This window comes from Plectropomus leopardus, chromosome 2 (genome assembly GCF_008729295.1).
Source record: "Plectropomus leopardus isolate mb chromosome 2, YSFRI_Pleo_2.0, whole genome shotgun sequence".
Lineage (NCBI taxonomy): Eukaryota > Metazoa > Chordata > Actinopteri > Perciformes > Serranidae > Plectropomus > Plectropomus leopardus.
In genome coordinates this window covers 7,261,863-7,275,752 of record NC_056464.1, presented here as the reverse complement: position 1 = coordinate 7,275,752, position 13,890 = coordinate 7,261,863, and the positions used below count along the sequence as shown (strand labels likewise).

The window sequence follows — 13,890 nt, the reverse complement described above, 5'->3', positions numbered from 1 at the left end:
TCTGTTTAAGAGCTGCAGTCTCACAGCAACAGAGGACTTGCAGGCACATAATCTCATGTCCTCTGACAGAGTTTAACTCTCAGCACGTTTCCTTTTAGACCACTTACCTATTGATTGCTCAAAGAAGCTTCAGATGGTTTCTCTTTTACAGAGGTGCATCAGCGTGCTCCTCGAGTGGTGCATCAACAAGCATTTCAGAAGCTCTGACATTATTTAAACCTTGTGGCAACGGGGAAAAAAAACACCATTTTTCAATTTTAAAGCACCTCCAGCTAGCATTATCGTGTCGTGCAAATCCCATCAAATGTGTGACTATGCTGTGTTTAAGAGGAAAAAAAATAAAGAGATGGAGGCTTTTAAAGGGGGAGGGAGGGAAGGCTGGAGGGCAAATTGCTAAAGTGTGGAATCCCACGTGGCCGTAGGATTCAGCTGGCAGCGGCGAGCTCAGAAAAGGCTGGGACGCTGGCGTGAAATTGTGCTGGTGGGCACCGAATGGCTGCAGGAGTGCGGACCACTTTGAGGGTCTGCTAATCAGCAGCACACAGACACGCGAGCCGACTCGCAGCTGTGCCATGGGATAAATGCTCCCCCGGCCGCAGCAGCCACCAGCAGACTTTATTACCCAAAAGATAACCTGCCCACACCGAGAAAAAAAAAAAACCTGAAGGAAGTGGAGCACTAGAGACTTTATAGATGACAGCATGGTCACAGATCATATGGGCGAGAAAAGTGAGCTCAAGGTTAAGAAGTGTGACGCTATGAACTATGTGAAGACACGGGCCCGGGCAGGTAAAGCAGTGGCTGATCATAAAAAGTTCCCGCATCTGACAGATAAGGAGAAGGGGGTGGAAAACAGTGTCACAGAGTTCGAAAAGAAAGAAAAGAGAAGGTGGGGAAGGTATAAAAACAAAAAGAGACACAGCAGTGTTACAGGGAGATAATAAGGCGCACAGTGAGGAACAATAAAGACTGCTGAGGCAAGCAGGAGTGTGAGACTACAGCAGACAATGCAGAAGAGTTAGGACACAGTGCTGTACCTCCGTAATGGGGTGGCGGGCCGCAGAGCAGAACCACAGCTTGACCCTCTCTCACTGACACCGTGTTCCTCGTCTTCCTGCTGAAGTTCTGCAGAACTGTCGAACGAGAAATAAAAAAAAACAACAACTTTTCAGTGTTTGACGACTGAAATAACTTTACACAAAGGTGACATCCAGTGAAGGGCATTTCATTCTGCAGAATATTTCCTTGTCTGTCCACATTGCTTACGAGTCAAACCCGACAGTCCCCTGGCAATATCGCAGGAGATCTGGTGGAGGGTGCACCAACGTGCCCCTCACCAATCAAGCTTGAGAGATTACTTTCACCTTTAATTAAATGCTGCTGTGCGGTGGGAGAGAATAAACAGCGGGAAGACATATCAATTCCAAAGTCTAAAAAATACCAGCCGAGTCCCAGGAGGGATCAAGCAAATATCAGCAGTGGTCAATCAGTACTTGACTGATAAAAAAAAATCTGTGCTACAGGCTAGTACAAAGAGATAACACAGTTGTTTCCGACATGGCAATTGACATTCAATCCTAAATGGCGCACTTGGAAATACAATGGGAATAGAAATAACACGTTTGACATGTGACAATCACGCCCAATCACATGTCCTTTGTAAACTGTCCTTTATTAAGTCTATGAAACCTGGAACAACATCATATTTTTTGCACTGCTTTCACGTAAATTTACACCTTTCAACCCCAACAAACAGGTGCCATTTCTCTCAAAAATCTGGAGAAAAAAAAGGCAATCAGTAACTTGGTAAGAAATGTTCCACATGTTGGAAGACACTAGTAAATTTAGAAAATTATTTTTGATAAGGCTGAGAAAAAATATTAAGGGAAAAATAAAAAAGCCAGGGAAAAACTACATTCATAAATACCAAAATTATGTATTTAAAATTATGTTACAGAATGATTAGAATTTTAATCACCCTTTCCAGGCCATTTCCAAATTTATTTTATTTTGATTTTTTTATTTTTGTATTAATTTATTTCCACATTAAAAATAATTTTCAGGTCATTCTCTTGTACTTTTTCTTTTTTTTTTTTTTTAACTTATTTCTTGATAATTTGTAGGTATTTTCTTCTTTTGTTGCTCAATGCCTTCTTCCCATGTTTTTGAAAGAGGTCCAGCCACTTTGCTAAAGTTTCAAAGGGTTAAAGACGGTGCACAAATACACTGCAAACAGCTAGTGAGGACTCCTTTTGGTTGAGGTAATTATTGTGGACAAATCACCAAGAGACCAAACTGGCACAGTCAAGGAAATAACCTCAGTGCACCCCAGAGAAGTACCATTTTTCTGGCGTGACACTGAGAAAATGAAGCCTGCTAAAATCTGCAGATTTAAAAAAATAAATAAATCTTACGACTGCAAACAAAACTATAAAAATATAACCAAAATAGGAGCAAAATTACATTAATGTTTAGCATCTAAACATGCTAATACTACTATATTTGCAGATGAAAAGAATACTTCACCCACAAAACGACCATTTGTTTATCCATTACTCACCCTGTTTTACATTCAATTTGTGAAGAAAACTGTTTTTCCCACATGCCTACATGGTGAACGAAGAATCCAAAAGCTGGAAGAATTCTCAATGAATTCATGTAAAAGACGACCACATTTAACAGCAGCAAAAAAATAACAAATATCTGTTTGCAAACTCTCACACAACTTGTGCAGTATAATCCAAGTCTCATGTATCTGGTCATATGCTCAGTGCTTCTAAAACACATCGATTTTTGCTAAAAAGTTACACTATAAAACACTTCAGCGTAAACAGTCTGGACAAGCAGCGTGCCTGGACAAGCATGTGTTTGTTTGAACTCACCTCATTAGAAGAGTTCAAACACACACGCTTGCCCATGCGTGTAACTAGTATGTGGAAGTGTGTTAAATATTTAAGATTTTGAAGGCATGAAAATGCATGTGTGGGTAGTACTGACTACAAGTGGAGAAGTGAGACTTTAATTATGCTGCACTCGATTTGTGAGCATTCGTTAACATTGCTTTGATAGTTTTGATGTTGTCTAACACGGCCCCCGTTTACGTCAACTCATGAAGAATTTTCTGGGGTTTTTTTATTCTAAGTTCACTGTGGAGGCATATGGGGAAAAACTGTTTTTCTTGACAAATTCAACATTACAAAGGGTGAGTAATTAATATCAAATAAATAAATGGTTACTTTGTCACTACCATTAGCATGTTAATGTCCCATGTTAGCTCAAAATACTGCATACATGCTTATCCAAATATTTCACTCTGGATCAAAGCGGTGGACCAACAGACAAATGACTAGTATTACAAAAGTAGTTTCTGTTCATTATCTCAGTTAGAGTTGCATTTATTAGTCAATTAATTCATTAGCTGGTAAAGGTTTGAAAATAATAAAAAAAATCTGAAAATATTTGGACAATCGATTAATCATTCATGGTTCACTGGTTCTCAACTTTTTTCATGTCAAGGACCCCTCAGTTGATAAACGTTAGTTCAGGGACTCCTGTTTGATAAGATTACACGTCTGTGACTTTCAGTCGAAAAGCTTTTGGCTGTTAGATAGAATTTAGACCAGAACTCTTTAGTTTTCAACTAAAGTTGATGGAATAACCATGGAGAAAGTGAGACCTATCACAGTAATAGTCACTGTTATGGCTCTTATTACTCATACTTGGCTAACTTATAAACTTCCAACTTCGCAGTGTTCGTGTGCTTTAAAGTCGCACAGTGCAAACAACATGGAAGCTAAAAAGAAGACGGGTTTCCATTTAACCCTAAGACCGTTTAAACAAGAGGCTGATTGCTGATTCCATTTTCATATATTTTTATATGTAATCTAGGTAACTCTTCTTGGACAACAGTTAACATTAACACCATATTCGACTTAACATGATATAAAAAGCAAAATATTTTATACCTGAATTAATGAAAAAGTTTCTTACTATTGACCAAATACTGACTTTTGCCCGCCATGTTTATGCATTTATGACGTCAAATCAGCAACTCATGTTAATAATGTTGTTATAAATGTTAGTATACTCGCCTGGCATGCTTTATAGCTAAAAGTTTGCTTGCTTGCTACAGCTAATAGATGCATATACTAAAATGTGCAACTACTAAAAGTAAATAATTACTACTGGGAACAAAATAACAATATATATCATTTGTTACTGTAAAATGTTGACACAGTTTCAATGCTTTCTGCTGTTTCTGCTTCCCTGAAGCATAAATGGTAAAAGAAAAAAAAGTTATTGAGGTCCACTGGTTTTTGTCTTCCATTTTATTACACTTAATACTGTTGTTTTTTTGGATTGGTAGTCTGATGGTCAGTCACATAATTAATTAACCAGCTGATAATGAAAATAATCATTAGTTGCAGCCCTACTACGAAAAATTTGTAATCAATTTAGTCATGCATAATATCACAACCAATCAGAGGGAAAAACGATTTCATGTCAGTTGCACCATGCATAGAACATACAAAAATGCACGAGACTCACATGCGAATTGGACTTTGGCCTCCCTGCTGACAACAGTCCCGAACGCATTGGTGGTGATGCACTGATACACTCCCCCATGATTGATGACATGAGGATTACTGATCAACAGGTTCCCCTCCACGAGGCTGTAGCTTGGATCGCTCTCTGTGTTTATTTCACTGCCATCTATTTTCCACCTGTAGATAAATTACAACATAAAGATCATCATCAAACACTTCTCGCTCCAGTTTTTCAAGACTGCCTATAACTGTAAGATCCTTTTCATCTTCCATGGAGTGTTTGGGAAAAACTACAGAAAACATCCCACAAGGACACACATGGTTAAAAATGTAATTACCCTCCCACTTCTGAAGCATGAATACACTGAAATGCAAATGCAGCCGATACAGTAGCGCAGCCTGGTATCGTAAACAGCTCAGTGAGCATATTTGCTGATGCAACACACTGTAGTCTTGCCTTATAGACAGTTAAAGGGCAGCAAAACACTTACCTATAATGTGGAGGTGGGTTTCCCTTTGCTTTGCAATTAATAAACACCTGCTTATCATCAGTACTCAGGGGGAATATACTGTCACTGGGCTCCTGGGTGAAGACAGGTCCGTGCCGAGTGTTCTCTGCATGGAAAAAAAAACAAAAACACATTAGCTGTACAATGGTGCTGAGCAAGTGACACTGAATTAATGCAGAATAAATCACTCGGTGCTCAGAAAACTGTATATAAAGCCTACACCCATATAATTAGCTGCCAACATGGCTCTTTGAGTGGATTCTGCATTTAATAAACCCTCTTGTGCACATGTCACAAGGCAGATAATGCAGCGCGATGAGAGAGCAATTAACTTAAAATAAGCCCGAGCTGGCATATTCTAAGCGGCGCTTGACACATGAGTCATGAAGTTGTCTTTTATTTTTCTGTCCACATTCACTGTCAGGATTGCTTACATGCACAGCTGTCATTTTATTAGTGTAAATACCAGCAAAATGACTTCACCTGTAACATGGAGCTAACAGGTTTTTTCTTTATTTGCAAGTTACCAATGAAAGGGAATAAAAGCAGTTACAGGAAATGGAAGAGAAAAAATATATTGTTGCACTGATCAGGGCTCAACCATAGGATTACTCGATTGCCCCAGGGCAAGTAAAATGCCACCATCAACATCAGGCAAGTAAATCTAGCAACTCAGGTGTGGAGCAATACAGTAAGTGAGTTTTTTTTTTTTTTTTTACCATTTGCCAGATTGGGCAAGGAGTATAAAAGAAATAAACAGTTTTTTTTTCTGGGAGGTAGCTAAAGAGAGAGCCATCTCGCTTCCTGTTGATGAGAGTTGACTGAGAGTTGCACATACACCAATTCGGCACTTGCAAGAAAGTGGCAGCAAGTAAAGACAAATTTTATGAGCACATGCATTTCAATTATCCTGGAAACAGGAGCTGAGCTGAGTGGCATTAGAGGATGTAGGAAAAAGTAAAACTATGTGTTGTGCAGTTTACCATAAGTTTGAGAGCAAGGCAGATACGTTTTTTTTTTTTTTTTTTTAACTTTATTTTGTGATTCACCACACCAGATAATAGCTTAGAGCTAATTTGCATCTGCAGTCCCTTGGCGGGTCAGAACAAGTGCACAGCACGATGACATGATAATACAAAGTTGTACAAGAACAAGAGAAAAAGAAAAGACATACACAAGACAAATAATTCACATGATATAAAGTGATACAAAGACACAAGACAGACAACATAAAACTACACAAAAAAGCACATCACTCACAAAACACAGAATAAAAAGCTACACACAATAGTATATCACAAGTGAATGTTTTTAAAATTAAAAACAAAAGGTCAAGGGCAGTGAGTACAGAGCTGAGCAGTCTTTTTAAGGTGGTTTTGAAAGTCCTGATAGAGCTGCAGCTCCTCACATCGGCAGGCAGAGTGTTCCACTGTAGCTTTTACAGAAAAGGTGATTGCCCAATTGCAGTGCGACGAGGATCTAACAGAACTCACTGAGTGAGTGTACACAAATTGACATCGTGGACTTTGTGTACACTCGCTCAATCTTTGTTGTTATTTGATAACTGCTAATATATAAAACAGTTTGTATATGGGGCAAGTAAAAACTGACTTTGGGCAAATGTATTTCTGACTCAGTGCTCAGAAAATTGAAGCAAATTGAGTCTGAAAAAATGAAAAAAATAAAAGAAACAACAGTATTGAAGGCTGCCAATGAATTGATTGTTCTTTAAAGCTTATCCTTATTATTACTGCTACCCTTGTCTACACTTTATATTCTCACACAACACAAACATTAGTTTTCAATGATAACAGAAGCTGATTTAATAATCAAAATCATCCTAATTTCACCCTAAAATCATCAAATATGGACACTTTGATAGTGGCGTTCAGGGTCAGATCCTGATGCACCAGGGTACCCTTTGACTATGGTATTTTCTGACGGGCAACTTCTGTAGTGTAAAGAGTAGGAGAATCTACATTGGACGGGTGGGAGGTGAGGTGTGTGGGTCAAACTACAGACTTCCACCCTGGCACCCAGTGTCCCCTGTGAAAAGTCAACTTATCAATAACAACATAGTGTGCTACTTTGTGTAGCGTACTGTATACTACTCTAGTGACGTATGTCACGTTATACGTCACATGACATGACATTTATGTTAGAAACAATCATACTTAATTTAAGCCAAACCATGAAGTTTTCTTTTAAACCTAAACATGTTCTTTTGTTACCTGAACCTAAGGAAGTAAACCTAAAATAGACTGTGAGCATTAACAAGTGGAAAACGAACATATCCTGTGAAACCACAAATTTGTTTTGAAAAGACACAATACATGTAACAAGACACACTGACATGCTATCCTTCAGCTTCCAAAACCTACACTGGAGTGGCACATCGAGCAACAAATGCTGACCTGTCAAACCACTGACTAAACGCATTTAAAGAAAAAGAAAAGTGGTCCTGGCTCCTGATTTCTTGCTGCAGACTTTAATGACAGCTGTTGCTAGCAGATTTAATCAGCAGTAGCTGGCTGGCTAATTAAAACTAATGATTTTATTCACCAAAAAAATTTTATTAGGGATACGCTTCCTCCTTGGTTGTGGAGGTAATGCTGTTATTAGTGGAATTATCAAACTAATTAGCCAGACACGCTAACGATTGTGGCTTATGTTGCAGCAGGAAAAACAAACTTTAATCTGGAGATTTTGGAAAGAGACAAATTAAAAGTCAGTAATCTCCAAACTTTACACAATATCAGTCTTACAACAGCCTCATGCTTCCCAATACTGCTGTTTGAAAAGGGCTTCAGCTAATAATCGCTTCACAGCACACTTTAAACAGGCTCTGTTACTCGTAGTGATAACTATATTTAAAGGTGTTTCACTGTGCACTAAATCCACTACTCTTTATTTAAACTCACGCTCACTGTATATAACGTGTAGTAATATTTTCATACAGTGCTGGTGGAATAGCATTTGGCACATTGTACAAATACTAGCTTCTTATATGCCACTTCTTTTTATTACTGCTATTTTATCTTTCTCTGTTATTACTGATATTTATCTGTATGGCAGGTGTGCATATTTGAGTGGGTGTTAGTGTGAGTGCATATGAGGAATGATAATGTACCATGTCAGCGCTGCACAGCAAAATTCATTGTACAGTGTGCAGTGACAATAAAGGCATTCTTTCTGCATCTGGTTCACTGTGTGGAGAATCCAAACAGACACTGATCTAAGCTATATTGCACGTCAAACGTAATTAGAAAGATTGACAAGTAACCCACCTGGCTAATTGAGTTCTGCATTAATGAATTATAATCTAAATGCATGCAGGATAACTTGGTTAAGATGTTACGATGAGAGTTTCAGCATCAGAGTATTGCTTTTCTCTGGATATTATTTAATTATTCGAGAGCCTGCAAAGCTGTTGTCTGTATGCATGTTGTTTGTGTATGTGTGTCTGTTTAGTCGAGCTTGTTGTTTTGGTTAGTTCCAGCCAAACGATCAATACACAGGAGTAATTAACCGATGTTGCACTAATTACTCCCATGAAATCTAACATTTCTTCAATGGACGCACGCTCACACACTGGTGTCCAGCCTCCCTTTCCCCTGACACTGTGCGTGATACGCCGAGCTACACGCCACTGTTGAAAAATCATCCCCTTTTTTCCTTTTGTCTCTAACCTTGACTAGGACACAGAGTGCTCCCTCCCTTATCATCACCATCATCATCCTAATGAGAGAGGGAGTCTTTGCTTCAGGTAAGGGCCTTGTTTCCCCGGCCTCTGAGAGAGGTGCTTCATTTTCACCCCGCTTGCGATGTCCTTTAAATTAAACAAATTAATGAACCTTTAATAGCCGGGCTATTTCACCTGGGAAATGATCGGGGGGTTTATGTGTTATGCTTGAAAACAGGCCTCCCCTGTAAACACACCAAACTGGACTGACCACCAGCACACGAAAACAAACACACACACACACGCACAAACATACACACACACAATATTGTACCTAATTAGTTTTCATGGGAATGCATGCAAATGCGAGCTCAGTAGCCGGTATGTATGTACAGTACGGGATGCACTGCTATTTGCATAACCCTTCATTCTTTTCTCTTGTGTTTGCAGGCTGCAAAGATAAAATGAAACTGCTGACTTGAGATCTGATGCTAAATCAATGGAAAAGAAAGCATGAATAACAATAAAACAGGTCCCACTCCATATGCTGTATATATTTAAATGCATTTGTTTGATTACTTGTAAATGGTTGGCTTAAGTTCAGTATACAGTATATCTGTCTAATGGGACTGTCGACATTAAATCTCACTTGGTTCTCTCTGTTGCACAGGTTACCGTATCCACACATAAAGTGAGAGCTCTTGGAGAGATTTTAGCTCCTCAGCTGTAGCTCACACAGGTATTAAGGAACTGAAGGATAATGTTGCTCTGCTTTGTCTCAGCAGAGAGGAGCGCCTCCGCACACAGTGGATCTAAGTTGCTGAGAATGGCGTGCAGAATAAATTAGCGTTAAGAAAAGAGTTAGTGTGGATTTTTATAGTGCTTACCACATTTCACGTAAGAGCCAGCAGTTGGACATAAAGCTAGGAAATTGCATAGTAAAACAGGGAGGTGTAAAAAGACCAGAGAGTGAATTCTCGTTTGGTCTCTCTTCGAATGTAAATCTAACATGGAGTCACATTTAGCGTTCAAACTCTGGCTGCGGTTAAATATGAGATAAAGATGTAAATGTAACAGTAAATCTTTAGAATGACACAAGGCAGATTCACTTTACCCTGTGACTTCATCTTGTTAAAAAAACAAAACTTCATCACTAAATTAAAATGTCTGCCTCTGAGGTTATTTGCTCTGCATTGCTCCATTAAGTTCTTTAAAACCCAAGTGAAATCTCCAGATTTGGTCATGTTTTTCCACATTAAAAAACAAAAAACAAATAAACAAAAACTAGAATTATTGCACACAGTTGTACACTTTTGCTAATCAATCAAGTTGAGCTTATAGTTTCCATCCATGTCTATGAAAACATGGATGCTTCAAACACAGCTTCCCCTGGCAGCACAGACAATCCATACAATAACCATAGTTTTAAACACTACGCCCAAGATTAGTGTCATCAATTCAGTATCTGATCAATGTCTCTCTGTCCGCCTTTGATTAATGATGTTGAATAATGACAGTAAAGTTTTTGCAGAACATAATGATGTCACAGTGAAGTTAACCTTTGGATATAAACTGTCATCAATTTATCCTGTCAGACATTTGTGTGAAATTTAATCATAATTATCAATTTTTAAAGTTCAAAAACGCATTTTGTTAGGTCACAGTGACCTTGACCTTTGATTGGCAAATTCGTCCTCAAATCCAAGTGGACATTTGTACTAAATTTTAGGAAACTCACCTTTAAGGCCATCTTGAAATGTCACGTTAAAAAGCATTAGATGGATGCAAGGTCACAGTGACCCCATCCAAGTGAAGGTCTATGCCAAATTTGAGAAAATGTCCTTAAGGTGTTCAAGAGAAAATGCCTTCAGGAGAATGAGAAAATTGTAGGGTCACAATGAGCTTGACCTTTGACCACCAAAATTCAATCAGATCATCCTTGAATTCACTCGTACATTCATGCCAAATTTGAAGAAATTCTCTCAAGGTGTTCTTGAGATATCGCTTTTACATAAATTAGTTATAAAAAAAGGTCACAGTGACCTTGACCTTTGACTACCAAAATCTATTGACTTCATTGTTGAGTCCAGGTGGATGTTTTTGCCAAATTTGAAAAGACTCCCTAAACATGTTCTTGAAATATTACTTTTTCAAGAATGAGACAGACAAAGTCACCGACCTTCACCAAAATCTATCTAGCCTCATTGTTGAGTTCATGTGGAGGTTTGCGCAAAATTTGAAGCATTTCGCTCAAGGCCTTCTTGAGATATCATGTTCACAAGAATGGGCTGGACGGACAGATGTACGAATGGACAACCAGAAACATAGTGCCTCTGGCCACAGCTGTCGCCTGCGCAGAGGCATAAAACCGTAGCATATTTACCTGAAAAGAAAAGCTACTAAAATAATGAACCCTTCTGAGACTGCTTTCAAATGAAATGATATGTGCCTGAGAAAGAGGCAAACCCTCCCTGTGTGAGATGCACTGTATGCATATCAGGTGTGTCATGAAAGGCGGCTTGAGTTTGCGTCTCACCAGCCAGGCACTCTTTGAGTGACAGAAGGATTAACAGTTCCCATGGCAACAACATTTTCATTTTCCAAGGTCAAAGATTCTCCTCCTTCCCATCCAGTCCAGAAAGTGAAGAATATTTCCTGGGCAGACGCTCCTCCTTTTGGCTCTGGAAGAAAAGGAGGGCAAATGAGTGCTGTGGAGATGAGAAGATGCAGTCTACAACAAGCATTCTGGAAAAAAAAATAGAAAACATGCTGGAACTTGTGGAAAATCGGTGAGCCATTAATAATTCATTCAACCAAATAAGCTGAGCCAAGATCCCGTGCCGAAGGGCCAGCTCACAGCAGATACCGGGGAGCTGATATTTAGTGTATACATACCGCTGCTACACTATCTCTCAGGAGAAGTCAAGCATTAAAAAAAAAAAAGGAGAGAAAAAGATGCTCACAGCAGCAGCAACAGATGAGTAGAGCAGCCTGCCAAAGGTAATGCTAAGCTTTCTAAATACTGTTAGTTCAACATATTTACTCAAGCAAAATGTGCGATGTATCAATGTGTGGTATATATCACAGGGAATACTAATGAATGCAGACAAACTGTACTATTGCAGAAAAAACGATCCTGGGCAAATCATTCAAACCGCTTCAAAACACGAACAGACAGAAACATCTACCGTGAATCATGATGCCAAGAACTATTGCTGCTGATTTAGAACTACAAAAAGAAGCTTTTATAATTTAGCAAACCTTGTCAAATAACATTACAAGTAACATAGTGCAGTTTATGTTACTTTGGTGCTGTCGGGGTATATGGATATTACCTCTGAGCCTACTGTTAAAAGCTTCTATAATCATTATTTGAACCCCCAGAGAACCATCACCTGACTCTGCCTTTCCCCTTAGCTCTAAGAAGCATGGATGTGGGATTTACATGCATCAGGTGGCCAAAAACATGAGTACTAATATGCTCCATGTCTGAAAGTTGTGTACATAAGCTACTATTTGCTAACAAGTTAACTTTAACAACCAACTTTTTTATGTACAGCTAGTTTTTGCTGCCCCCCACTGGCCACAAAATCAATTAATGCAGATTCAAGACATGTAAAAGCACAGCCTGATATCTCTGTTACATGCTTTTAAATGTTGTGACTGTATGCATGGCTGTAGCCAGCTTTTATTAGGTCACTGACATCCAAACCTTTTAAGAAACACTGTCTTTTCATCTGAACGATGTAAAAAACACTTAAAAAATGACAGCTATAAACAACATAGCCTTCTGTGTGGGAGATACGGATCCAGGATGTTGCAGGTTCTTTTTGGAATAACTGTTACCTGAAATGCCTGATTTTTAGCATAATTTCCTTTTAAAAATTGCAACGCATGTAATAATGTTTTCAGGCATTTATTTGCACTTAAATTGCATGGACAAGTGAAGATAGCAAACATGGCTCATATAGTCAGTATTAATGCATAATGTGCATTGACTACTGCATTACCTACACTTCTGTTTAACACATATGATATCTTTGTAATGGGGAGTAATGGAGTATGAATCAGCTTTTTTGCATTTAATTTTGGAGGGAACAAGGATTGTTCAAATAATGTAAAATATACTTATAGTTTGTTAACCTTATACAAATGGCTAAAATGCTTCTTGTACTATTTTGGTCAAAGTTACTCACATCATGTGGTGGAAAGGATCACACTACATTGACTCAAATAGGCTACTGTACCAGTGCAGATTTGAGGTAGCTGTACTTTCCTATTACCAATTTAGGCAACCTCATACCTCTATTCCACTACATCTCAGAGGCAAATATTGTAATTTCAAATCCACTTCATTTATTCGATAACTTTAAAGTTTTTTCCTGTCAAGTGGACCCATTGTATTTTCTGATTTTGAATGTTGCAATAAACTGAAGGATGAAATGAAACATCACATATAATAGCAAAACACTGACAGGGGCCATTTTACTGCACAATCAGTATTTAAAGTTATTAAAGTATATTAATCTGATAAGACTTTTACTAAAGTAAGGCTTTGAATGCAGGGCTGTTTCTTGTAAGTATATTTACATTGTAGTATGAGAAATTAAATAAAGGGTTTGAATACTTCTCCCACCACTGCTCACATCCTAACAGTATCTTATGTTATGACATTCACATAAACATACAAGACATGTGAATATATGAATGCCAGTAACTGCTCAATTTAAGCAAACCAAGGAAGAAATTTGGTCAACAGTGCAAAACATAAAAGGTAAGCAACTGCATTCAGCAAAATATTTTCTTATATAACATGTCCAGGGAGAGGGTCGATTCATTTTTCCTTGAATAGGCAGTCTCAAAGAATATTTGACATCCCATAGCCTGGGTTATGTTTGCATGTGTCATTTTGGTAAGAATTTTGCTCGTCCTGAAATGCAAAATATGCTCCATTAAAGGAAAAACTTCTGGAACTCACTTATTTCTAAAAACCTGGCCATGACTGTAAATGTATTCCTATCAAAACCAGCCAGTACAGGTTGTTCTGTTACAAGCTTTTTTTTTTTTTTTTTGATATGAACCACCCTGTGAAGCAAACTATTACTGTTGTGTTGACCCATTGCATTAAAAGAAGGTATTTTTCCTATGTGCA

The 13,890-nt window shown here is 38.3% G+C and overlaps 1 protein-coding gene across 1 annotated transcript in view; it reads right to left on the bottom strand.

Annotated features, from left to right (window-relative positions):
- Positions 1-11,335, bottom strand: part of LOC121950051 (contactin-4) — a 58,373-nt gene extending 47,038 nt beyond the window's left edge. The window contains 4 exon segments of the mRNA XM_042495970.1: positions 1,038-1,133; positions 4,549-4,724; positions 5,039-5,162; positions 11,275-11,335. Of these exon segments, the coding sequence (XP_042351904.1) occupies positions 1,038-1,133; positions 4,549-4,724; positions 5,039-5,162; positions 11,275-11,335 (457 nt within the window).
- Between the last annotated feature and the right edge of the window lie 2,555 nt (positions 11,336-13,890).